Below are 27,253 nucleotides of genomic sequence, written 5' to 3'. Positions count from 1 at the left end.
TTTCGCGAGTGCTTTGGGAAAGTTCATCATGATGCCCCAGTGGCCCCTCGCTCGTGAACGCGCTTCCGACCCCGCTTTGATGGGCACCGTGCACGCAAACTGGAATCTGTCGATAAGCGCGCACTTTGCGCAGATCTGCGGAAGTCGCCAGATTCCTAAACTATACGAACTGACTATTACGCCAGGCTATGATATATAGATCCCGCACTCGGCGCAGCGTCTGGGTGACGTGAACGGGTTCCCTGTTTGTTTGTGTAGCTTGAGGTTGAAAATGGCGGTGGGGAGAGACCAACGCGAGAATTAAAGACGCAAATAACGATTTGGTGTGGATGACAGCTCCAGCAGAACTCTGTCAACAGACATAGAAGTGTTTCGACGTTAAACGCGTCGTTGTCCGTGGCTTCAGCGGAGGATATCCGACGTGCAACTGAAAACAAAACAACGTCCTGGATTTTTAAAATAGCTCTTGGAGTTAGCCAGCTAGCCTCGTTAGCTCGACGGAACCGCGACAGCCTTGTTTGGGTTAGCCCGAGAAACGCCACGGACCCGAGCGCTGTCGTGCCAGCCGAGGAATCACCGACGCGGAAGCGCGGGGTGTCGGATCGATCGCGCGTTCGTAAATACTTTATGGAAATCGGGATCGCTTCTGGACGTCTGTCGTCTTGTCAAAACATTTGCGTCTGAGCATAACGAATCGCTCCATCTGGCAGAACCCGCTGGCTGGGATTAGCCGAGATTAGCAAACACACACGACCGTCCAACGTCTGGGAAGTTCGGGGATCGTTGACCACGACGGAGGAGAGACCGAACAGGTAACGGGAGCGCAGATATTGTTCGTGTGCCGTGACTCCGCTCGCGCGCTGGCTACGACGCCGCTCGCGCTAGCCAGGACGAGCTAAGCTAACGGCAGCTAGCCAGTTAGCCAAGTAGCAAACAATGTAGTTTGCTTACTGCAAATCACCATTTGTTTTGCTTAACACGTTTATTTTTTCTCATAATGTTACTCAGGAATTGTTAGCGGGCCAACTTGGTTTCTTTTACGGTTGAAGTTAATAAACACTTGTGGTCAGTACTGTGTGGAGTGTTGTTGGCGGTCGCAGGTTAGCTTAGCTGACATTGTGATGTTTTCACACGGAGCCAAAATGGTTAACCAGCCGTACCAGTCAAACCAGTATATGTCACCTCGCTCTTTCGGCTGATCGACATGTACAGATAGTTGGGATACCATATTTAATAGTGTTGCATTAATGACACTTAAAACCAATCGAAATATGAATCGAAACGATAAGGTGCATGAACCTGTTTGCGTGTTGTTTTGACGCATTTATTACTGTTTATTCGTGTATCCGAGCAGTTGAGCGCATCATCACGTTTACACACTTTGGGAAATTACCAGGACCTGTCTCACTGAAACCAGGACCTGTCTCACTGAAACCAGGGCCTGTCTCACTGACACCAGGACCTGTCTCACTGATACCAGGACCTGTCTCACAGAAACCAGGACCTGTCTCACGCTGCGTGGCAATAAATCTGTCATGGGAGGTTACGTCCTCTCGTAATGAGTCCTGTCTTTATTCCGTGGCGTTGTTTTCTTGCACCTTGGAGGTATGAAGGGTAAAACTTCCTGAACGCCTTCTACTTATAACCTTAGTTTGGATTTGAGTGAAGCCAGATTTCACATTTATCGGTACCAATACATTTCGACGCTGTAGCACATTAATTTGAGCTCAGGCGTATTGCGAACATTTTAGAGAACGTTTCGACTGGAGCCATTCACAGTTTTAAGGTAGTTCAAATAGGGGGCCCATCAAAACGTTTGTTGTGGACTTCTGACAAAATTCTTTGGCTGTATGCCCAAGGTCATACAGAGTAAAGTAATGGTTAGCAGTGTAGATATATGCTTATAACAGGAGTACTTTCCCAGCAGTACCTGTGTGGCCTGGTTGTATGGCAGAGTTAAAAGTGTGTAGTGTTTTCTGAGCACAGACAGGTGCTTGAGCAGGGGGAATGGCTGGATGATGAGGACATGCGCTCACATACTCCATGTGCCTCGGCAGAGCCCCCGTGCTGACCTTTGCACTCGCAAATTCTGTTTTTTTCTGTCTTGAATTGGTGACCAAACAGAAGTGTGGCTGGTGTAACTTCATTGTGGGCACAGATTGAATGGCTGTCCCCGTTCTCAGAATAAAGATTTGGTTTTTGGGCAAAAGTTCTTTGTGGCATTTTGTACAGTACCAGTCTTTCAAAACAGAGATAATGTCAGGAAGAGTTACAAGACATGAATAAAAACTTGGTTTTATTTGTAACATAAGTATTGCCGTCGAAAAGATTCAGTGTTTACAACAGGATAGGCCAGAGTGCATAAACAATGATTAATTAGCACCTGCTCAGCCAATCAGGGAATGGATTGGTTATGTGTGGAGTGTACATCACCATGCACAAACATACCTGCTAGTTAAAAATAAAGAAACAGGTTGTAACAACATTTATACTTGAATGATTGATGAGCATAATGGGTTTAATGGTGAATGATTGATCATCATACTGGACTTAATGATGAATCCTACTGGTATTCTTTCACTTTCTGTGCCCCCAGAGGTGTAAAACTGTGAAAACAAACAGGATATAAAGCCACTTGGTAGTGTTGTTCATCTTCTCTATCGTTCTACTGACGGAATGTCCCGGTTGTAGTGAGTAGTGTGTCTCTCAGTGTGAAGACAATGTCCAGACAGTACAGTGCTAAAGCAGTCAAAGCCATCACAAGTACTTTGAACTGATTTAAATTTGCACTGAGAAGTTTGGACTGGCCAGTGCCACAATACATAATGAGTCCTGCTTTAGTTCCAAAATAATAAAATACATATGTCCAAAAATACAATAAAATAACACTAGTAAATGCTTAATATTAATCTTGCATTTTTACAGAATGCAGAAAAATCTTATTTTGCGTTCTTTGTTATTAAACACAGAGGGCAGTGTAATTACATATATATACACAACAGAAAATACAATGGCTTTCAAACATGTAGATAGAGTATATATAGGGCCTAGTATGTGTAAACATATTTATAGTGTATATATAGGGCTTAGTATATGTAAACATTCATAGTGTATATTTAGGGCTTAGTATATATAAACATTAGTGCTGTCAATTCCAGGTGCCGCGATTAAAAGTCCTCACCAGGATTTTGCTCAGGCTTCCTGGATTGTGTTGATTCCACTCATTTTACCTGGATTGCTAATTAGAAAATCTAGCAAGCTTGAGCAAAATCCTGGTGAGGACTTTTAATCGCGGCACCTGGAATTGACAGCACTAGTAAACATTCATAGTGTATATTTAGGGCTTAGTATATGTAAACACATTCATAGTGTATATATTGGACCTAGTATATGTAAACATTTATAGTGTGTGTGTATATATAGGGCTTAGTATATGTAAACATTCATAGTGTATATTTAGGGCTTAGTATATGTAAACATTCATAGTGTATATTTAGGGCTTAGTATATGTAAACACATTCATAGTGTATATATTGGACCTAGTATATGTAAACATTTATAGTGTGTGTATATATAGGGCTTAGTATATGTAAACATTCATAGTGTATATATAGGGCCTAGTATATGTAAACACATTCATAGTGTAAATATAGGGCTTGGTATATAAAATATATTTGATTTGATTTAATATGTAAACATACATATATGTATGGCATTCACATGGACATAATATTTAGATCTGCGATGTGTAACATCATAATATTCATTAAAAAAATGTATTATTTTATTTTAAACCTGTTGCTGCACAAACTGAAGATGTCCATGGGTGAAACAATACAGAAAGGTTAAAAAAAGGCTGAAGGGACCAAAATTAAAAGAGAATCACCTAAACATTCAGACCATAACCTAAACACTTAACACCTGATCCTTAACACTTAGTCCTGATTGGTTATTTCAAAATCAAACCTCTAGAAGACAAATGTACGTTTCATGATGCTTGTAGCTTGGTACTATTCCTCAGTATGTGTATCATTTCCCAAGATGGATACAGTTTCTGTTCTAAATATTTACAATACATCTGTGATTAAACCTAACCACTATAGAATTCCTTCATAAAGCCTTTTTGAATTCCTTTATCAATTGAAATTCTACTTACTGAACTTCTGGATTTTGCTCTTTCCGGATGGTTTTGTGCTATGGAAGGCTACGGTGGGTTTACTGTTTGCTGACGTTCACGTGTTTGTCTGGAGGCCGGTGTTACCAAAGACCGAGCGCATGTAGTCTGGGTGGGCAGCGCTGTGATGGCGCGGCGTGGAGCCGCGTCCCGTCGCCCTCTGTGCTGGTGTGAGCGGATCACCGTGGTGGTCTGGAGAGCGTCGCTCAGCCAGGCCTTTCCAGCCGTCAGAGCTGACCTACATTCTCATCTCCCTGGAAAAAAAGGCTTGTGCAGCAGACTGTGAGAATGTGTGGGGGCTGAGAGCGCACAAGGGAGAGGACTAGCAGAGGAAGAGAGAGAGGGAGGGAGGGGGAGAGAGAGATATAGGGAGGGAGAGAGAGAGAGACTGAGGGAGGGAGTGAGAGAGAGAGAGAGAGAGGGGGAGGGAGAGAGAGAAAGAGAGGTGGGGGGGCGGGGATAGCAAGCCTACTCGGGCCAGTCCTTGGATACACTTCCCCAGTGGAGACAGAGGAGAGACCCACCGCTTGGTTTCCTTTCCTTCTTTCCGGACCATGCAGAACCGGGAGAGAAATATGGAGCCAGTCTCCAAACCACCGCGGCAGAAGTCCAGGACTGTTCCTACATCTCTGTGTAGTCAGGGGAAGAGGCGACAGACTCCACCGATGTAGCACCTGCTGCCTCCTCTGCTTCAGGACTCCTATTTACAGATTGAAGAGGCAGGAGGTAAAGTCTCACGCCAAAGTTCAGACATACAGGATCGTGTAGCAGCATCGCTTCCTCTTACTACACCTGCTACACATCGCTGTTGATAACCGGTGATTTTATCACCCCTGTTGACTTTCTGTTACTTGGAACAGCCGTGACATTTTATCAGAAAATAATTTATCTCTGGCTCCATATGGATGAAGGTATGAAGAACTGGATTTTTTGATTGTTGACAGCTCTTAGCATGTGGGCTAGTGTGAACATTTTTAACATTAACTACTTGTTCCAGTGAATATCTTGTATCTCCATGTGGTTGGGTGTTGAAATGTTGGTTATTGAGGCCTCTCTCACACCAAGTCCACAACGTCACTTGTACATTGGCTAGCTAACAACCTGCTGCTGTCTGACAAACCAATAGGCCAAGAGTGTTTGCTTACTGATCACACCTGGGTCCACTGTTAAAATGCACTGGTTAGGTGGGCAGCGAATGCAAGCCACCGAGTGCCTTTGTGAGCTGAACTACAGAGGATCGTCAGTGTGTTACACTGTAGCCACCAAAGCAGTGCACCTCCCACTTGTGTTGCAACGTACTCCAGGGTGTTGGGAAGAGTATAGCATGAGAACAAAGCCATGCGTCTCCTCACCTTATAGTGCGAGTTAAATTAAGACTCTTTGTTGTTGAGCTTTGAACATTTTGCTGGAATCTGTTCCCGAGGGGCCTATACGTAAAGAGATTTCTATACATAAAGAGATTTCTATACTTAGGCTAAACCCCTTTGTTAGGGACCTTTGTTCTATTACACTGACCGTACTTGGTTACATCAGAATGCCAGTAGGAAAACCAAACAAAGCAGCTCTCTCACTGACATACCCAGAGATACTCTGTGTTTTATCTCACTGACATACCCAGAGATACTCTGTGTTTTATCTCACTGACATACCCAGAGATACTCTGTGTTTTATCTCACTGACATACCCAGAGATACTCTGTGTTTTATCTCACTGACATACCCAGAGATACTCTGTGTTTTATCTCACTGACGTACCCAGAGATACTCTGTGTTTTATCTCACTGACATACCCAGAGATACTCTGTGTTTTATCTCACTGACATACCCAGAGATACTCTGTGTTTTATCTCACTGACATACCCAGAGATACTCTGTTTTATCTCACTGATATATCCAGAGATACTCTGTGTTTTATCTCACTGACATATCCAGAGCCACTCTGTGTTTTTATCTCACTGACATACCCAGAGCCACTCTGTGTTTTATCTCACTGACATACCCAGAGCCACTCTGTGTTTTTATCTCACTGACATACCCAGGGATACTCTGTGTTTTATCTCACTGACATACCCAGAGATACTCTGTGTTTTATCTCACTGACATACCCAGAGATACTCTGTGTTTTATCTCACTGACATACCCAGAGATACTCTGTGTTTTATCTCACTGACATACCCAGAGATACTCTGTGTTTTTATCTCACTGACATACCCTGAGATACTCTGTGTTTTATCTCACTGACATATCCAGAGCCACTCTGTGTTTTTATCTCACTGACATACCCAGAGCCACTCTGTGTTTTTATCTCACTGACATATCCAGAGCTACTCTGTGTTTTTATCTCACTGACATACCCAGAGCTACTCTGTGTTATATCTCACTGACATACCCAGAGCTACTCTGTTTTTTTCTCACTGACATACCCAGAGCCACTCTGTGTTTTTATCTCACTGACATACCCAGAGCCACTCTGTGTTTTTATCTCACTGACATACCCAGAGCTACTCTGTGTTTTTATCTCACTGACATACCCAGAGATACTTTGTGTTTTATCTCACTGACATACCCAGAGCTACTCTGTGTTTTTATCTCACTGACATACCCAGAGCTACTCTGTGTTTTTATCTCACTGACATACCCAGAGCTACTCTGTGTTTTTATCTCACTGACATACCCAGAGCTACTCTGTGTTTTTATTTCACTGACATACCCAGAGCTACTCTGTGTTTTTATTTCACTGATGTATCCACAGCTACTTTGCATCATTTCAGGTCTTCTTGTGGATTTCTTGGATATTGTTTTGTTCTTTTCTAAATTAACTTGGGATTGAAACTTGTGTGTTATATTGTAGTAATTGTGCCTAGTTAAGTATTTGTGCATTTTCCTTTCCTTAAATGGTGGTATTAATATCAGGAATCTCGTCTTACATCTTCAGGTTAATTGTGGGCCGTTAGTGTTGCAATTGATGTAAAAATGAAGCTGCATCTCAATGTAGGCTATGCAATTTCTGCATCTTCACAGCATTTTTGTTGTCAAGAATTTAAATACCAAGTAGATTAGTACACACAACTAGATTAGTACACATGAGAAGTACACACAACTAGAGTAGTACACACAACTAGAGTAGTACACATGAGAAGTACACACAACTACAGTAGTACACATGAGAAGTACACACAACTACAGTAGTACACATGAGAAGTACACACAATTAGAGTAGTACACATGAGAAGCACACAGAACTAGAGTAGTACACATCAGAAGTACACTTAAGTAGAGCAGTACACACAAGGGGTTGAGTTCCTGTTATTTTCATGGTTACAACGTTTCTAATGACAGGAGATCAGGTTGTCATTTTTAATGTTTAATGATATCTAGTGCATTTATTTTGGTAACTGGAAAAGTGTTGTCACTCTGTTTTCAAGCTCTTTATGAGTTGCCTCAGAGATTGCAGTTGAATGCTAAATGTAGAACTGGTTGAAGAAGAGGGAATGACTGTTCTGTTTACAACCAAGCAGCCTACTGGATGTCCTCTATTTACCAGCAGTGGTATTTAGTCAAAAGGTCCAGTTCATAAAATGATCTTCCCTCTCAATATCCAGCCTGAGACAGTGGAAATCAGACTGCTTTTTTCTGGGATGCCCCCTGGCTGTGCCCTGATGCCCCCTGGCTGTGCTCTGATGCCCCCTGGCTGTGCCCTGGGGTGTTTATTATGGTTCATTTTGAGCCTGCACAGATGTCAGCCGTGGAGGGGTCTAAGTTTTTTGTCCCAGAAAAAGATACTATGTGAAGTGCTCAGATTCCTTCAAAGTGACAGAGACGGTTCATAATCGGGGAAAGGCAATAATGTCAATAATAACATTATAATAATATAACAATAACAATTCAATCGAATGTGCAAATCCATCCCATTCTAGCCATTATATGTTATAAATTAGCTGGTGGTCCATTGGTGGTCAATGAACCTTATCAGCTTGATTACTTAAATTTTCAGACACACCTTATATGAAAGATTGTAGTAAGGAAGAAGAACAAAGTTATTTCTTGTGTACAGTTTATAGTAAGTGATACTGATATGAAACTGTACTCTTGAGTTTAAAGCTTCTCTGACTTCTATAACATGTTTTTGTATTTGAAGCCTGACTGATGTATTTGAAGTGGGATGTTAATGAATGATCTTCTTCAGAGTGGATATGTGTTTGAGATTTTTCTGTGTTTGACAGTGTAAGCATTGGTGATGCAATGAATTCTCACCTGTGATTTGAATTTAAAACTTTAACAGTGACGGTTGACATCGATGATGAACACCAAAGCTGTTTCAGTGGTAACAGACCCCCCTTGTGCCCCCCTTGTGAATTATCTTAAATGTGAGTGAGTGAGTGTGGGATTGGCGCAGGATGCTGAGATTGGCGCAGGACACTGGGATTGGCGCAGGACACTGGGATTGGTGCAGGACACTGGGCATTCGTAGGAGCACATACACACACACACACACACACACACACCTACTCCTCACTCAGCACTTCACATCTCAAAGGCTTTCGGACTTCTTGTCTCTGTGCCATCTCTTACCGGGTTGTCTAACAGTACGTGACCATTGCTGGGTCTGAATGGAGAAGCTCTCTTGATCGCAGGCAGTTCTCTAACTCTCTAATTAATTCTCTGATGAGGATTCTGCCTCTCCCTTGCTCTGTGCTTTTCATTAACTTTGTTTCTGCCGAGCTTTGAATTCCCTCTGTGATTGAATCCATTCATCACTGGACTGAGCACCCAGACGTTTACCTTCTCCTGTTGACGTGGAGCTGTTAGCCAACTCTCTACTGACTTGTTAAATTAACTTTAATAAACGTTCTTGGACTTTTATTTTATTGGACATTTTCAGTTTGACCTTTGGTTTGTGAATGAAAGGGTTTCAGCCTTGTTCAGTAGCTAAGACGTCACAAATAAGCTGAAATGATACAGATACTGCTGTAGGTAAAGGCATGTAAAATATCACCAGTTGTCACCTTGCTGTCTGTCGTGTTTGTCATGTCTGTCGTGTTTGTCATGTCTGTCGTGTTTGTCATGTCTGTCGCCATCTGTCGTGTCAGGCTGTGTAACAGAGTCTTTGTTTTGTTGGCAGGTCGTGTTCAGCGCCCAGTGTCCTGCTTCTCAGAGCGGGATGGTGCAGCGTGACGGGGAGGGCTCGGTCCCGTAGCCCCTCTGCCCCGCCCACCGGCCCCGCCCACCAGCCCCGCACGGCGGACCCGACACCACCGCTGTGCTCCTCTCCATGAACACACATCCCTGCACAGTCTCCTCAAGTGAGTCCTCCATGACACCCAGTTGCCCCCTGGCTCGGGGCAAAGCTATGAGTGTGGGGTGTGCACTAGCTGATTTGGAAGCAGGGTGCCCATGGCTGGGCGTCACTCGAACGCTCGAGGCTGCCCTCTCCTGGCCGGGTTCCTGCTGTCAGAGACCCCCGCGACCCCGTGCTGTTCTGAGTCCGCCCAGCTAACCAAGACCGTGTTTGTTCTACCACTACAAGTTCCATGTACATCATGATACTGATGTTCAGCACGGCGGCGGGGGTCAGAGGTGGCAGTGGAGCCTATGTGGGTGTTTACTAATGACCCCGCCACCCCACGTGACGTTTGGTTTAGATTAAACACACAAGCCTTCTGGAAGGGCACATGCACTACGTGACTTTGAGAGATGGTTGTGAAACACGCAACAATACATCCAGGACAATGTTCCACTTTGGTTTGATTGTTTAATTTTTTGGTTTAACCCTGTGCGTTTGTTCCCACTGATCTACGTTTAAGGACATAACCGATGGAAGGAGAATGTTCAGAGATGTTTGAGCGGGCTAAGCGATGCAGAATCGTTTCCTTCAGACATACGAGTGTGGAGTCAACCTTTATTGCTCTGTTTGAACAGACGTTTTCTAAATGAAACCCAAGCTGTTAGACATGCGAGTTCTGTTTTGACTACGCACTGGCAGTAGTGTTGAACTCCTGCTCGTAGCCATTGACAGCACAGCAACATGGAAAACTGATTTCACACACACGTGCGTTTTACAGTGTGCCAGCTGACAATAGTTGGAGTAGTCAGAATTGAGGAGGCACTGGGAGATGTACGGAGGGTGAGGAGAACCTGAACATCACTGCTGGGTCTCCTCAAAAACCTTCACTTCATTTGATCATCAGAATCCGGAGTAAACACCTTCACCGGTCTACCGCAAAAGCACGAGTGTGTTTTATTCAGACGTGAAGTTTTGTCTCATGCAGGCATATCTGATGATGATCGTGTTGAAATGTACATGGGTGTGAGTTATTGGCTTAAAAATGACCATGATTTCTTTTACGTTCAAAAGATTGTGATTCGGTAGCAGTTGTTGACAGCCTAATCAGACAGACAGCAGTATTGCCTGTGCCTGTGTAGATCACAGCTACAGCTGTAAACACAACCCTGAGCTTCCTTGAAGAGCAGGAAACAGTGACTGTGTGATTTCATTATTCTGATGGTGCTTTCAGTTCACGTCACCTTTTGGTGTGTTGGGTGGTTCTTCTATTACTCTGTAATAGTGATCTGGATGGTTGATTTTGAGCAGTGTGTGTAGCAGTGTTTTGTCTGATATGAACGCAATGTGATGTCTCTGCGTTTTCTAAATAAAATCACTGCCATGAGGCCGGTTCAAGGGGGGGTTCAATCACATCATTAGAGGATAGTTCAAACGCTCACACTGTTCGGGTACCACATTTTAAGCGAGTATCCAGTTACTTGGATACACATTTACATTCCTACTTAACACATCACAGCATGTCTGAGTCGCTAGGAAACCGCCAGGGCCGCATCTCCCCTCCCCCGCTCGGCTCCTGTACGTTCAGGTGGATCGTTTCCATCCTCCACAGATTGATCAAATCTCTAATGGACTCTCAATCCAGTCTGAAAGAAAGCCAATTAGTTTAGCCCATGTGATGGTTCCACCGGTGGATGTGGGCTTCGTCCTCGGGCTGTTGTGCTGATGAAGCTGAGACAGTCCTCCGGTTTCCTCCAGACGTCTCTCGTCCTTTGCCGTCTTCGTCCCTGCCGATATTGGTGCTCCGTCCATTCCCAACAGTGTCTCCTTCCTGTTGGGTTTCAATAGGCCCCAGTGTATCTGTTGGGTTTCAATAGGCCCCAGTGTATCTGTTGGGTTTCAATAGGCCCCAGTGTATTTGCTGCTGTCCCTGTCTCCCAGGAACCTTTCATGTGTACTGAAGAGGCCTGATTTCTCAGCACCTCCTACACATGTAAGATGACCCAATAGTAGGCCACGTATTGATGAAGCAGTGCACATGATTTCCCAGTAGAGTCCTGCTGGTGGTTCAGTGGTGTGTACTGTGTGTACTGTGTGTGTGTGTGTGTGTGTGTGTGTGTGTGTGTGTGTGTGTGTGTGTGTGTGTGTGTGTGTGTGTGTTTCTGTGTTCCCATGAGGGCAAAAGAATGAAGCACTGAAAGGCAGGAACATTAACAGGCGTGCTGAGATTCGGACGCCTACCGTGTAGGGTGAAGAGGTCTGTGACCTTCCTAGAGTAGTGCAGGAATAGGGCAGTGTCCTGTAGTGTAGTATGGGCAGGGCAGTGTCCTGTAGTGTAGTATGGGCAGGGCAGTGTCCCGTAGTGTAGTATAGCACTCCCCCAGACCGCACTGCCATGGTGATGCTACACAGTACAGTCTATAGTAGAGTATAGTACAGTATTTAGTAGACCTGAAACGGTTCCTTCAGGAAATTGATTACTAAAAATAATCAATTTTTTAATAAAGATTTCTTATATTCCATATTTAGTCCTATCCACAATATTCCATTTCCCCATGATGCCTTGTGCAAAACATCCATCAGTCAGAAAACCTGCTGTTTTATGGAACGCTGTCTGGGAGGCTAGTTTTGTTCACTAACTCAGTTATGGCGAGCTGATTAATGGCAAATCACTGTTTTACCTGGTCTGTGTTTTTCATGTAAGTAAAACAAATGTTGTGTTTGCCATTATTATAAGGAGTGAACAGCAGTCGCTTATGACTACGCCAGCTTCATCAAAATATTGTTTAATGACACTTCTGTCCACAAATTGATGTTACACACATTTCTTTTGTTAGTTTTGCGTTTCAGGAAATGTTTTATTTAACCCAGAATGTAATATGGCACTTAAATATACTAAGTTAGGTTTAGTTATATTCAATTTAAACAATAAAAATGATTGTTCTTAAACAGAAACCAATAAGTTGTTCATTGTATTGTATTGTGTGTGTTTAAATTTATTCTCAATTTGTTTGAAATGTCTCAAGAGCTCAGTTGTAATCTTTGTCCATCATGAGTTTGCAAAATGTGATTACACAACAAAGCAATTAGACTTACTATATTAAACATTCCCCAAATTGCTTTTGTAAGCTATTGTAAGCTGGTTTTATCATTATTAGGTCTGACTTCAAGAATTGTCTGTATTGTCTATTTGGGAAAATTTCATCCAGTACTTTTTCTTGTCTATTAAATGTCATCCTTTTGAGTCTTTTAACAGTAAACATGGTTTGATGTCTTCAAGTATGACTTCCGACCATTCTGAAATTTGAAGAGTGAAATCACAGCCTGTCTGTTTTCTCTCTTTTCACTCGGTGCAGATTTGGACATGTAATTTATAGGAGAGTGCAGTGAGGGTCAGATTAGGCCAGTCTTATGTGTCCTGCGCAAAGCCTTGTTTCTAAAGAAAGACTGCAGGAGAATGGCTGACGGTGAAGGTGTTTAAGGGAGGCCTCACTTGTCTAATGAACATGGGTGGTGATGAAGTGAAGACCTCGTGTCAGGATGGCAATTTGAGTTCTGGGGTGCTGTCACAGTACGAAGTAGGAACTAACTGCTGAGATAGATAGAGAGAGAGAGAGAGAGAGACTGTGTAGATGGTGGAGATTGCACAGCAGTGCTTATACTGAGAAACATCAAGGAAAGTACAGTGTGAAGTAATTGTACTTACAAATTATTTTGTTTTGATTGCTGGATTCTGCTTGGATTAAGGTGTGAGGGGTATGATGGGGAATACCTGTGCAGTGCTTGCGGCCGTGTCAGTGAAGAGCACGACTGCTGTCCTGCAGCCTCTGTTGTCATGCAGAACTTGCGCTTTTTGCAAGTGCCGTATGCATTTCTCCCATGTGGCTGAGGGAGGCACTCCGTGGTGCTGCGCGACTTCTCCTGGAACAAACCATTCTTGCAAGGGCAGGGGGGGGGGGAGCTGTGTGCAGCTGAGCATGGGGGTTGTCTGTTTTGAAGCTCGGTCACTCCCATGCTGCATCCCCGTTATACTTTCCCACCCTGGGCTGTTCTACAAGGGCCTCTTCCCCTTTCAGATATCCTGTTCTGGCTCTGTTATTCCAGACTTCTCCTTTCTCTCGGCGTGGTCTCAGAGAGGACTGTGTAAACAATGCTCCCCCTCCCCTCTCCCTTGGCTTACGGTGGTCCATCCCTCTCCCTCGGCGACATACGCTGTTCTTCCCGCGCGTGACGTGATTAGGGCCAACTCGGGTGGAGAGGAGGGAGCACTAGTAGCCTGTGGAATGGAGATCCCCGGGATCTGGGCAAGTACCAGCCGAGAGTTCTGCACCGCCCCCGCCGCCCGCCCTGCAACCACGCCAGCCGCTTCTGTGCTCCACCACGGAGCTGCTTACCTCTATAAGCCAAGCACCAGGACCCTGACCTCAGGTGTGTGTGTGTGTGGATGTGTGTGACTCCCCTCTTGCCTGCCTCTCTCCTCCCCCTCTCGCTGTCCTTGCATTGTGTTGTTTAGCTTTAGCGTGTGTGCGCTCGTGTAGCCCTCTTTTCACTCCAGGGGGCGTTAGTTAGCCGGAGTTCGTGGTCACACTTACATTTAATTTTCCTAATGTCTACTAACCCCTGCTTGTATGTGTGTAAAGTGCTCAGTGAGTGGGGACAGAACCACAAATATTGAAATCTATTCTGTATTGTAATAATAGCAGAAATATTCAGAAGTCCTAAAAATAATAACGGAATACATACGCACATGAAATACCCTCTCAGTGCAATGAACAAAATCCCTTTACAGGATATAATTTCCTACTAATTCTCCCCTTATTTACAGTTTACATTCCTTAAACACTCTTGAGTTGACTGGTCACTCACAAAACAACAAAAGCCAGCAAACAACCAAAATTAACAAAAGTTGCAGTCCTATTATTGATATTGATTAGTCCTCTTCTTAGTTCTGATTAATCCTCTTCTTTTGAGGATACACACAGGTAGTGATTCACAGTTATGTCTGTTTTGTCCAAGAATGTCACTCGATCCAGGTGAATCACTTTCACAGGGGTTTATGTTCCTCTCCTGATGGCTAACATGGCTAACCTCGAGTGATTCCGATGAACGTAAGTTAGCGTAGAAAAAAAGATGTGCATGTGTGGACTTCAACTTATTGTGACTAGCGGCTAGCAGGTAAACGCTACACTAGCACCCGACAGCTAATCTCGGCACCACCTTTATGCATGATACAATAAAAATAGTCTTGTGCAGCCTCATGGTGGCCCCTGTGTGTTCTTGGCAATATGGCGTAAATCCTCTAGATTCTACTGGCTCAAGGTAGCGCCGAACCCATCAAAACGGTCATCTATATGGAGTTGGGATCTTGTGGGGATCTGCGAAAGATAGCACAGGAACATGGGTGAGACAATGCTTGATCTTTTTTTAAAGCTTTGTCACACTGAGGCGTCCACCTCTCATTGAAGGGCTTGGATCTTTGAAGGTACAGTTGTGATCAAATTTATTCAACCCCCACTGAAATAAAGTGTTTTGGCCAGTTTGACATTGATTTTGATCATTTCAGTCATCTTATTTACAATTATATCAAAGAGGCACTTATAAATTAGACAAACATAACATAATATTTATGATGGAATAACCACAAATGTCTTTACTGTGCTCACATCATTATCAGTTTTATTCAACCCCCTAGTGACATTATTTTTTAGTACTTAGTACAACATCCTTTTCCAGTTATGACAGCTTTCAAGCGTGAAGCATAGCTTGACACAAGTGTCTTGCAGCGACCTATGGGTATCTTAGCCCATTCTTCATGGGCAAAAGCCTCCAGTTCAGTCACATTCTTAGGCTTGCGCACTGCAACTGCCTTCTTTAGGTCCCACCAGAGGTTCTCAATTGGATTTAAGTCTGGTGATTGCGATGGCCACTCTAGAATGTTCCAGCCTTTCATGTTCAACCATGCTCTAGTGGACTTGGATGTGTGCTTCGGATCATTGTCCTGTTGGAAGGTCCAACGTCTCCCAAGCCGCAGGTTTGTGACTGACTCCATCACATTTTCCTCCAAGATCTCCTGGTACTGAAGGGAATTCATGGTACCCTGCACACGTTGAAGCTTTCCTGTACCATTAGAAGCAAAACAGCCCCAAAGCATAATTGACCCCCCGCGATGCTTCACAGTAGGCAAGGTGTTCTTTTGTTCATAAGCCTGGTTCTTCCTTCTCCAAACATAGCGCTGGTCCATTGTCCCAAACAGTTCTAATTTAGTTTCATCTGACCACAGTACACTGTCCCAAAACCTTTGTGGCTTGTCCACATGACTTTTGGCATACTGCAGTCGACTTTTCTTGTTCTTTGGAGTCAGCAAGGGGGTGCGTCTGGGCGTTCTGGCATGGAGGTCTTCGTTATGCAGTGCGCGCCTTATTGTCTGAGCTGAAACTTCAGTGCCCACATCTGACAGGTCTTTTTTCAGTTCCTTAGCAGTCATGCAGGGATTTTTCTCCACATTACGCTTCAGGTAGCGCACAGCAGTCGCGGTCAGGATCTTCTTTCTGCCACGACCAGGTAACGTTTCCACTGTGCCCTTTAACTTGAACTTGCGAATGATACTTCCGATAGTGTCTCTTGGAATATTTAACAACTTCGCAATCTTTTTATATCCATTGCCATTCTTGTGAAGAGCAATAACCTCTTCTCTTGTCTTCTGGGACCATTCTCTTGCCTTCACCATGCTTGGAAACACACCAGTAGATGTCTAGAAGGAGCTGAGTATCACAGTCCTTTTAAATCTGCCTAATTGGTGCTTATCATGCTTGATTGCTGCTCGTTGACATCCACAGATGTTTTCAATACCTGATGGAAAACACTGGAATGAACCTCTGTTCTTAGGAGTGGTAGTCGTAAAGGGGTTGAATAATTGTGTCAATGAAGAAATCACAAAAAGGCCATTTAATACTTTATGACAAAAAAAATTGATGCTATCTTAGTTGCATTTAGTTCTTTAACAAGTCCTTGTAAGATTTCATTATGAACACAATTACAAATGTGCACTGAATTCCATAAAACCCTTCGCAGCATTGGGGGTTGAATAAATTTGATCACAACTGTAAGTGTTGGGGTTCCTTTGGGGACCTTTCTCTTTCTGAGTTGGGGGTAACCTCTAGGTCTGTCAGTGGACGTACAGTGGCAGAATAGTTAGCGACTATCTGCCAGTAGTACCCACAAAACTCCTGCAAGGACCCCCAGGAAGGAAATGTCCTCCACTGTGCTACAGCATTGATCTTGTCTTTGCTTGAGTCTGGCAGGACTGACGCCTGTCAGTAGAAACCTTGAGTCCGCAATCCAAGACTTTAAACACCTGTTCTTCATTCTCTTCCAGTGTTCTGCTAAACACTATCAAGATCATCTAAATACACTAAACACTGTAACAGGTGCATGTCCCCAACCGGCTGCTCCATCATGTAGCGGAGGGCACCAGTGATTCCATGCGGCATCTGCTCAAACTGGTGAAAACCTAAAGGGCAGATGAATGGGGCCTTCCAGTTTATCCTGGTCATACATGGCGATCTGGTAATACCCTCTTCTGAGATCACGGACAGAAAACCTCTGGCTTCCCAATGGACAGTCAAACGCATCATCCACTCTAGGCATGGTGAACTGGTCAGGAATGGCATGAGCATTCACCATTCTGATGCATGTTCTGATCTTGCCACTTTTCGTCCTGGCTATGACAATAGAAGAAAATAATTGCTTTAATAATTCCAGCTGCCAACAAGTTTGGAAGGTGTCGTCTGATGCCATCAAACCCCACGTCCCACTCACTCACAGAAAACACTTTGGATCTTCTGGCTAACAGCTAGCTGCTTCCTTCTAGGAAGAGAGAATGAGCGAGCCGTCAAAGCAGAACAGATTGAGGTCAAGTTGGACTCTAGAGCCTGCCTCTGTCTTGAGTTCAACCACTACATTAGCTCGGTAGATGTGTGCAATAATTCAGCCTGTTGTGATAGCTCTCGCTTTGAGGGTTTCATTTTTCATCCATACTGATACTGTGCCACACCATCTGCTAACGAAGGCATCCATGATTTGGGCTCTGGGTCTATCCAGTTTGTTGACGGTAACTTGGCAAAGAGTCTGTCGGGATTCCCCAGCCGGGATGGTCAGTAGCCCTGGGCCCATCCATTTAGCATGCCCTGTGCATTCATCCACAGTGGAGCCTCAGGATAGCACCCTCTAGTGTTCTTTTTGTAGAGCCTTCACTGTTCATATCTGCGCTAGGCCTACTCTGAAAATACCTGGCATTAGTCAGGACTAGCTTGATCGGACCCAGTGGATTTGGGCACACAAGAGCCGGTATGGACTTGTCCTGCTGCCGGTCCCCATCTTCGGAGAACTGTACCGTGACAGCCACATATCCTTTATAAGGATAGCTTGAGTCTCCTAGCAACCAGATGGACAGACCGGAAATGGGGGTGTGCAGTACGTCTCAGGTGCTTGTTGAACTACTGCTCAGATTATGGGTACTGTAGAACCACTGTCCATCAGTGCTTTACAGCAGCACCGTTCAGCATTCAGAACCGTTCTGGAAGACGGGGGATTTGTGGGGCACTCGCAGCACCGCTGTCTCAGTGGACTCAACTTTATTTGGTGTAGGCTCACTATGTTTGTGTTTCTTCAATGAACTGATCAAATTTGACACGACCTTTGGTAGTCTTCTGGGGCTTTGTACCTTCTAGCTACATGGCCATCTTCCCCACATCGATAACAGAAGAATGTCTCTCGGTGAGCGATGTCTGAGTTTTGCATGTACTTATTTACTCCTTCTTCCTTTTCCTGCCTGAGAATAGGTCTGTTTGTACCTAACCATCATCGTTTGGAGGTGGTGTTGTACGTCCCTCGCTTGCTAAAGGATCTGAAGGGAGTACTGTCCTCAGTTTGTGCTGCTTTCACTGAATAAATGACGTCATCTCAGTTATTAGATGGACGGGATGCCGATAGTTGGGAGACCATAGCCTAGTGTCAACTCACGATAGCTGGGAAACTCATCAATCTCCTTTTTCAGGTAAACGTTTTCACGAGTAGCTGCTTTAGCGTCTCCCGTAGTGTAGCGTTGCTGCAGTAGTAGTTGGTTTACGGCTCACTGCAGCTTTACTCCAGTAGCAGTCAGTTTACAGCACCTGATGATACAGCATCTTCCTCTTGAATCTCTTTTAAAAGTGTAAGAAATGTTGAACGGTTGTGTCGTCGCTCTGCTTAGGGGTCAACTTTTGAGGGACTTGTTGGCCACAGTGGACCAACAGGATTGGAGGGGGGCTGATAGCACCATCCAACTACAATACCACTGTTACGCATGATACAATAAAGATAGGTTGTATATTTTCATGGCGGCATGTTAGGACAATGAGCACTAACCTTAAAATAAAGGTTCTTAGCCTGGGCGACACTTGCATGTGCTGGAAGGCCTCCCATGGCTTTAAAAGTGAGCTAATCCTCACACCCTGGCTGCCCCTGAGGACTCACACATGTTCTGCACAGTCTGAACTGAGTGCACTCCAGCCCAGAGTGAGTGCACTGCAGCCCAGAGTGAGTGCACTCCAGCCCAGAACAGAAGGCGACTGGCTCATGTTGTGTATTTTAAATGCTGTTGTGGTATGGAGGAAGCCGAACCCAGCAAAGCAGAGGACTGGTTTGTTGTGTTCCCAGAATGGCACGTTGAAGTGTACCAGTGTATTTCTCTTTATCACGTTGGAATTTTTTTCCCAAGGTGTTGTTTCCTTTGTCACACTAAGTATGCATTCTTCATTTAACATATTGGTCATTGTTCTTAAAAATGTAAAACATCTATCCCAAACATGCACAAAGGCCGTTAAAGAGGGGGCACGTTAAGCCGTCCTTGTTGGTATAAAGCATGTTCTTACTCTGTAAAAGTCTTAATGGGTGTTTTTCTTTCATCTACTTTGTAGTTTCTTGGTTCAGCTGAGGTGTGTTTTGTCTTGATGTCTAGTGACATCCACCATTTGACACTTCCTGGCCAAAGTCATTTGTCAGTACTCCATTATATAGGATCTTTGCATTTCAATTTTAGACATTTGAAGCAGCTTGTATAGTTACTGTATAAGCAAACGAGGGGGTACAGAGGGGGTTAAACATATGCAGGAATGTCAGTCCTGAGAATGTTGCTATGTGTGGGAAGACAGCTTGGTGCTTTGCTCCTATGTGAGTGTGTTGTGTGTTTTGAGTTTGTTTTGTGTTGTTTGTGTGTACTTTGTGATGTTTGGCATGTGTGTTGTGTGTTGCCAGTGTGTTTTACGTGTGTTGTCTGTGTGTGTTGTATGTTGTGAGTGTGTTGTTTTGCATGTGTTGTCTGTGAGTGCTATATGTTGTTTGTTGTTTTGCATGTGTTGTCTGTATGTGTTGTTTTGCGAGTTTGTTGCCAGTGTGTTGTTTTACGTGTGTTGCGAGTGTGTTGTGTGTTGCCAGTGTGTTGTTTTACGTGTGTTCCCAGTGTGTTGTGTGTTGCCAGTGTGTTGTGTGTTGCCAGTGTGTTGTTTTATGTGTATTGCGAGTGTGTTGTGTGTTGCCAGTGTGTTGTTTTACGTGTGTTGCCAGTGTGTTGTGTGTTGTTTTACGTGTGTTGCCAGTGTGTTGTTTGTTGCCAGTGTATTGTTTTACGTGTGTTGCCAGTGTGTTGTGTGTTGCCAGTGTGTTGTTTTACGTGTGTTGCCAGTATGTCGTGTGTTGCCAGTGTGTTGTTTTACATGTGTTGCGAGTGTGTTGTGTTGCCAGTGTGTTGTTTTACATGTGTTGCCTGTGTGTTGTGTTGCCAGTGTGTTGTTTTACATGTGTTGCGAGTGTGTTGTGTTGCCAGTGTGTTGTGTTGCGAGTGTGTTGTTTTACGTGTGTTGCCAGTGTGTTGTTTGTTGCCAGTGTGTTGTTTTACGTGTGTTGCCAGTGTGTTGTGTTGCCAGTGTGTTGTTTTACGTGTGTTGCCAGTGTGTTGTTTGTTGCCAGTGTGTTGTTTTACGTGTGTTGCCAGTGTGTTGCGTTGCCAGTGTGTTGTTTTACATGTGTTGCCTGTGTGTTGTGTGTTGCCAGTGTGTTGTTTTACGTGTGTTGCGAGTGTGTTGCGTTGCCAGTGTGTTGTTTTACGTGTGTTGCGAGTGTGTTGTGTTGCCAGTGTGTTGTTTTACGTGTGTTGCGAGTGTGTTGTGTTGCCAGTGTGTTGTTTTACGTGTGTTGCGAGTGTGTTGCGTTGCCAGTGTGTTGTTTTACGTGTGTTGCGAGTGTGTTGCGTTGCCAGTGTGTTGTTTTACGTGTGTTGCGAGTGTGTTGTGTTGCCAGTGTGTTGTTTTACATGTGTTGCGAGTGTGTTGCGTTGCCAGTGTGTTGTTTTACATGTGTTGCCTGTGTGTTGTGTGTTGCCAGTGTGTTGTTTTACGTGTGTTGCGAGTGTGTTGCGTTGCCAGTGTGTTGTTTTACGTGTGTTGCGAGTGTGTTGTGTTGCCAGTGTGTTGTTTTACGTGTGTTGCGAGTGTGTTGTGTTGCCAGTGTGTTGTTTTACGTGTGTTGCGAGTGTGTTGTGTTGCCAGTGTGTTGTTTTACGTGTGTTGCGAGTGTGTTGCGTTGCCAGTGTGTTGTTTTACGTGTGTTGCGAGTGTGTTGTGTTGCCAGTGTGTTGTTTTACGTGTGTTGCGAGTGTGTTGTGTTGCCAGTGTGTTGTTTTACGTGTGTTGCTCATCCTGTGTCTGGTGCGTGGAGTTCTCGTGTGTATGAGGTGAACCGGCTGCTCCAGGTCAGGCTGAATGATACAGGTCAGAAATCAATAATGCAGTATTGGGCTATTTTTACCCTCAGTCAAATATTAATTATCCTGTTGCACCTTTTACAGTTTCTTAAATGGATTTAGAAGGAATTTTAAATGTATATCATCATGCTGTTTTACAGTGTGTAGTGTGGCATTTGTTCCACATATATTCAGTTTACATTGTTCACTCAGTTCAGCTATTTATGGCCACTCCCATGTCTGGTCTGAATGGGGAGACTAGCATCTATTGAGCTAATACTGATGAAACATGAAGAACTGTAGTTTGAAGAAATACCCCAAACTTTTTGTTATGATATTCAGGTTGTGGGACTTTAGAGCATGCAGAAGAAGACAAAAAAAATGTCCCAACACACTGAATTCCTGACTGTTCAGAAGAAAAATGTGCAAATTGGACAACTTGCAGCTTATCGTGAACGTGTGACTCTGCTCTCAGGCACTTGTTAAAAGCAAACTTTACTTTTACTTCACGGTGCGAATCATGTGGAATATCGGAGGAGGACTGTTGGTACAACATGACGCCACTGGCTGTCTGCAGCCCGTAACTAGAAGAGTGAAACAAAAGTGTTCTAGATAATGTATCTAGAACAATGGAACAGAAGTGGTCTGGAGTGCATGTCTAGAACAGTGACGAAGGGCTCTGTGGGGGCCATTTTGGTGTTACGGCAGTGACATGCATTGACCCACATGCGAATCTTTTTCCCATCAACGTTGTCAAGTGCTTTTGTGATGAGGCCATTGTTTCCAGACCTGCACATAAGCTGTTGCCCTGATAGAGTTTAAGCACCCTTATCCTCCTTATCTACCCTCATCTAGACCTCAGCTTCTCAGCGTGGATAAGGAACTTTTTGGCGAAGTGGCAACACGGTGAGTGAAACGGCTGAGGCGAGAACCATGCTAGGACTGCTTTTGACTCTGGCATAACCATGACAACAGTCGCTACGGCAGCTAACCGGCTCTGTCACCGTGATGGGTTCCACACCATCCCTCCATCCCTGACCATCCGTATTACTGTGGCGCTCTACCCAGCTGTCACTGTGGCAGGGTCTCTCCATTGCTGCCCAGCTCTGGGGCAGGTGCAGTGGCATTTGACTTTTCCTGTACATCGACATACTCAGTTTGTTTTGTAACATGTCAGATCTGTAATCTGCACAGGTTTGGTTTTTAATCTCTGGCTTTTGTCCTTGAAGTCTGATCATTATCATCATTAGATGTGTTATTTTTATCTGATGATGTCACTCTTGTACTCTATTGTGTTGTGATGTTTCCCTTACCTTGAGAGTCGTGACAAGTGTGAGCAGTAGTGATGTGAAGCAGTAGTGATGTACTAGCAGACGTTGGCCTAGCTGCAGACGTTGGCCTAGAAGTTGAGCCACTGCACGTCTGGGAGCTGAAGTGGAAGTGGCTAAGGATCTTTAATTAAGGGTGATTTGTGCCCTGGGACGATGGACTGATCATAAAGACCCATAAAAAGAAGCTCAGACCCTACCCTACCCCTAACTCTACCCCTAACTTTACCCCTACCCGTAACTCTACCCCTAACTTTACCCCTACCCCTAACTCTACCCCTAACCCTAACGCTATCCCTACCCCTAACTCTACCCCAAACTTTACCCCTACCCCTAACTCTACCCCTAACTTTACCCCTACCCCTAACCCTAACGCTATCCCTACCCCTAACTCTACCCCTACCCTAACCTTAACTTTACCCCTACCCTAACCCTAACTTTACCCCTACTCGTAACTCTAACCCTACCCCTAACTCTACCCCTACCCTACCCCTAACTCTACCCCTACCCTTAACTCTACCTCTACCCACTGCCTTCACTACCCTTTTTAGTTGATCTATAAAATGACTATTGGCAAATCATGGTTGGATTGCAGATAACTGAAGCCAGCCAAATGTATTTTCTTGTAGGGATGCTATATGAAAAGTTATGTGACGGAATATGAACAGAGTCTTTGGTCAAATGTGCATGTTCGCTTCTACTGGCTGGGCTTTGACTGCACTGTTCCCTACGTTTGAGTCTCACACTGAATCAAACGGTTTCTCATGACAGATTGATGTACCCAGCGTTCATTGTTTGTTAACCTAGAAAAACAATTCAACAGTTTGCTTAACTGCTTGTTCCAAAGGCACAAATTGTCCTCCTCAGGTCTATGGACAGGAGAACACAACAGCTGTCTCTTCTCACGCCATCATGCCCTCACTAAACAGGATTTATATAATTTGGTACATACATTGTGAATAAATGTTTGTATTGGAACGAAAGCACTCCTTGATCACTGTAGTTTGCCATCTTGACGTGTGCGCTAGTGTTTGGAACTCTACGGTAGTCCAGTAAGTGTGCAGAGATGGTGAACGGCCTCTTATGAAGCTGCTGTGTGTGTGGCGTAAGGATATTCTCTTCCAGGAACCCAAACGCATGAGCCGCTCTCTGTGTCCCGTGCATTAGCTCGCGAGTCTGGTATGTATTTATTGTCGTTTGTAAGTTGGATAGCAAGGAAGCTGTTTAGTGGAACGGATGACGTTGTGCTGCTCAGAGCCAAACCTTTAGGCCTCATAGTAACTCAAAATCAGCACGTCAGCAAAACATGTGGTGATGCCCCTCGTCTCCCCTCCCATTCCCAACTCAAATGCTCCAGTTCCAAATATGATCAAATTCCACGTTGCTGATGGACACCACAGTATGAGATCCATTTAAAGCTAGCAGCCCATAGCAGCTGGGTCTCCTTCAGCGGGGCACCCGTTTCTGGCTCTGCCGGCCAGTGGCTGAAGAGTGGAGTTAATCCGGTGCTCCGTGGGAAGGTGCATGAGGTCGACCCGGAGCGGTGTGTCCCAACTCCAGCCTGCTGCTCACCTCAGCCTCGCTCACTCTGAACCAACTCGTTCTCATATTGTAACGTTTAAGCGCTGCTTGATTTTCGTGGTTTCTTGGCCTATTGTGAGTGTGCCGGGTTGATGTGAAGGGCTGTGGGCGGGGTTAGGGGCTTGCAGGCTCGAACGAGGGCTGTGGGCGGGGTTAGAGGCTTGCAGGCTCGAACGAGGGCTGTGGGCGGGGTTAGGGGCTTGCAGGCTCGAACGAGGGCTGTGGGCGGGGTTAGAGGCTTGCAGGCTCGAACGAGGGCTGTGGGCGGGGTTAGGGGCTTGCAGGCTCGAACGAGGGCTGTGGGTGGGGTTAGGGGCTTGCAGGCTCGAACGAGGGCTGTGGGCGGGGTTAGAGGCTAAATCTGTATGTATTGCATATTGTGAATTGTGTATATATTGTTTGAGAGTTACAAGCAGCCGGAACCATATTCCACATTCTTGGCCAATAAACCCGTTTCTGATGGTGGTGATGCCGAATGTGTTTGCTGAGGCCGGAACTCTCCAGATCAGAGCTGCCTTGCGGTGTGTGTGTGCGGCGGTGCGTGTGTGGTTGGCGTTGGGCCCTTACGCTGTGGTGGCACACCTCAGTGGGCTCTGGAGGTTGTCTGAGGTTCTGGTTCTTGGTAGGCGGGTCTGTTTTCGCCTGCGCCGGTCTGTTATGTAAAGGCACGCGTGCGTCAGTATCTTTTTAAGTTTGCTGTGCGTGCCAAAGGATTCCCGTACAGGGAGCTTGCATACGTCCTGTTTCCACGGTTACAGCGAGGACACCAGATGCTTGTGGAGAAAAGCGTGCAGGGCTTGTCATCAGAACATTCAGGGACTTTATTTGACAAGACGTACAAGGCGTTCCATCTTACGGGAGTCTTTATTCAAAGAGGTGGTGGGGAAGCTCATTCCACCTGTGGTTTGGGAGGATTTGTCCTGATTTGCAGAACCCAGACCGTGGGAGGCTGAGCGGGCAGCGTGACCGGTAGGCGGCGTAACCGGTGCCCGTACTGAGCTCGGCTCCGCCTCATTGACCTCACATCTGTGGGGTGGAGCTGTGTCCCTAGGCCCTTGTGGAGACAGGGTCTGCCGCTCAGGCCTTGCTGCTTGACCATTGGTTGGTTTACGATCAGAAAGTCACATGACCTGCTTTCTTGCATCCTGGTTTTGCGACGATAATTGATTTGTCTGTCAGATTTGATCTCTTAATTGAATATATTTTCTCTTCCTTGCAATTGAGTTTAATTTAATTCACTCCAGAGAGTGTTTTGATCTGATTTGGTTTGTAAGTGTGGATGCTGTTGGCTGGCTTCTCTCCACTTGTGTGCATCAGTTTCCTCCCTCTGGGTTGGATCACGTAACCCCACTGGCCTGCTGCTGTTCAATTTGCGAGCGTTCATGCGATTGGCTGAGTGCCTCCTTTGAATCCGATCCTATTGGCTGACTGATGGTTTTTTTTCGTCCCGCAGCTTTGCATAAGCTCCAGAATGAGTGCAGTAGGAGAGAGTGGTCATGAGCCCACCACCCCGGAGTCCCGGAAGAGGAAAGCCTTGCCCTGCGACACCTCTGGCCCGAGGTAAGAGTCTCGTCTGAGTCCCGCACCCATCCCGCTCTCCCGCGGCCCTGTTACTCTACCTGCGTCTGTGCTGTTACACTGTTGCCTCTTGTTTTTTTTCCCTGTTACTCTGTTTACTGTTATTCTGTTTACTCTGTTTACTCTGATGCATCAACGTATGGATTTTTTTCTCGTCCCGTCATCATCCAACAGCTGGCAGGCGACACCGGAGTCGTGTGTCCTCGGTTTTCCCCGTGTGTGCCGCGTGGATGAATTCGAGCAGACCGAGAGGCGTGTGTGTGGCTGCTGAGTGTGTGGGAGTCGTTGGGATTCTTGGTCATTTGGGGTGACTCAGTGGTCCCGGTAGTCTAGTGGCAACTGTATGATATTTGCCTAATTCACCAAATTGGTTATAATGATGATGATGATGGTAATTGCCCCATTGGTTGTAATGGTAATTGAGCCATTAGAGTTGCTGTTGGTGGTTTGGACGGCGTGGCCTACAGCAGCCGGCCCGTCTGCTCATGTGTGTTGATGAAGGTTGTGGTCGAATGCTCGGCGCACTGACGCAGCCCCCACGGCCGTCCCCACGTTAAACTACGTCACCGAGGACGGTGAGAAATGTCTCGCGTAGAGGAAAAGTCACGAAGGCGGGGAGTGCTTAGACGCGCGGCACGTTTCTGTGTTTAGTCGTGTGAGAGATCGTAAAGAAGGTGCTCGGGTCGGGCCACCGCGATCTGACACGCTGCGGCCGCTCGGGGGAGCACGGGGCTCCTGTAGACTCATTTGAGAGACCTGGACGGTTTCACACGCACAGCCGAGCGTGCCGTCCGCGTGTCTGGTCACTCTGGGGAAGCTGTGGACGCAGAGGGCCGTTGTGCGACGGCTCGGAGGGACCTGGATGTGTTGACCAATGTCCTGTCTTATGAAGTTCTTAATAATCAGAGCTGCTGACGTGTCATGGCTGAGTCGCCAGAGTTGTGCGTAAGAGGACGTGTGTGCGTGCTGGGGCTCCACGGGCTACTGTGGAGATGAACCGGTCCACTGTTGGTGAGTGCCGGTCCACAGTTGGTGAGTGCCGGTCCACTGTTGATGAGTGCCGGTCCACTGTTGGTGCCTCTCACCGCTGGTCTGTGAGATTCCACCAGGGTCCTGCGTAAGGGTGCTAAGGCTGTGTTACTGGTGCGTGTGTGCTGTGTGCTGGTACTACTGGTGCGTGTGTGCTGTGTGAGCAGCACTGGGACTGCTGTGTTCAGGTGATGGTGCCACTAACGTGGGTCCTCAGGGCGGCTGATGTAACCGCCTGTTTCTACAGCAACCACACACAGAAGCCGGCCTACACACAGTGGCTGTGTGCTGACCTACTTTCTCCACTGCTGCTAGACACACACACACACACACACACACACACACACACACACACACACAGTGCACGGGCACACACACACACACACACACACACACACACACACACACACACACACACACACACACACACACACACAGTGCACGGGCACACACACACACACACACACACACACACACACAAGCCCACACAGCACACGAGCACATGAA

General features: G+C 45.6%; 1 protein-coding gene across 2 annotated transcripts in view; it reads left to right on the top strand.

Annotated features, from left to right (window-relative positions):
• The first annotated feature begins 245 nt into the window (after positions 1-245).
• ncoa1 (nuclear receptor coactivator 1) overlaps positions 246-27,253 on the top strand; it is a 48,552-nt gene continuing 21,544 nt past the window's right edge. Inside the window, exons 1-3 of one of the 2 annotated variants that reach the window (XM_077017332.1) lie at positions 246-812; positions 9,296-9,476; positions 25,593-25,699. In XM_077017332.1, coding sequence (XP_076873447.1) covers positions 25,611-25,699 — 89 coding nt within the window. In that variant the 5' untranslated portion in view covers positions 246-812; positions 9,296-9,476; positions 25,593-25,610. Of the gene's footprint in view, positions 813-9,295; positions 9,477-10,331; positions 10,336-25,592; positions 25,700-27,253 lie in introns of those variants that run through there. The other variant, XM_077017333.1, reaches the window with a different exon arrangement.

Source organism: Brachyhypopomus gauderio, chromosome 9 (genome assembly GCF_052324685.1).
Source record: "Brachyhypopomus gauderio isolate BG-103 chromosome 9, BGAUD_0.2, whole genome shotgun sequence".
Classification (NCBI taxonomy): Eukaryota; Metazoa; Chordata; class Actinopteri; order Gymnotiformes; family Hypopomidae; genus Brachyhypopomus; species Brachyhypopomus gauderio.
Note: the sequence above shows the minus strand (reverse complement) of the source record. Positions and strands in the feature narration are given on the sequence as shown.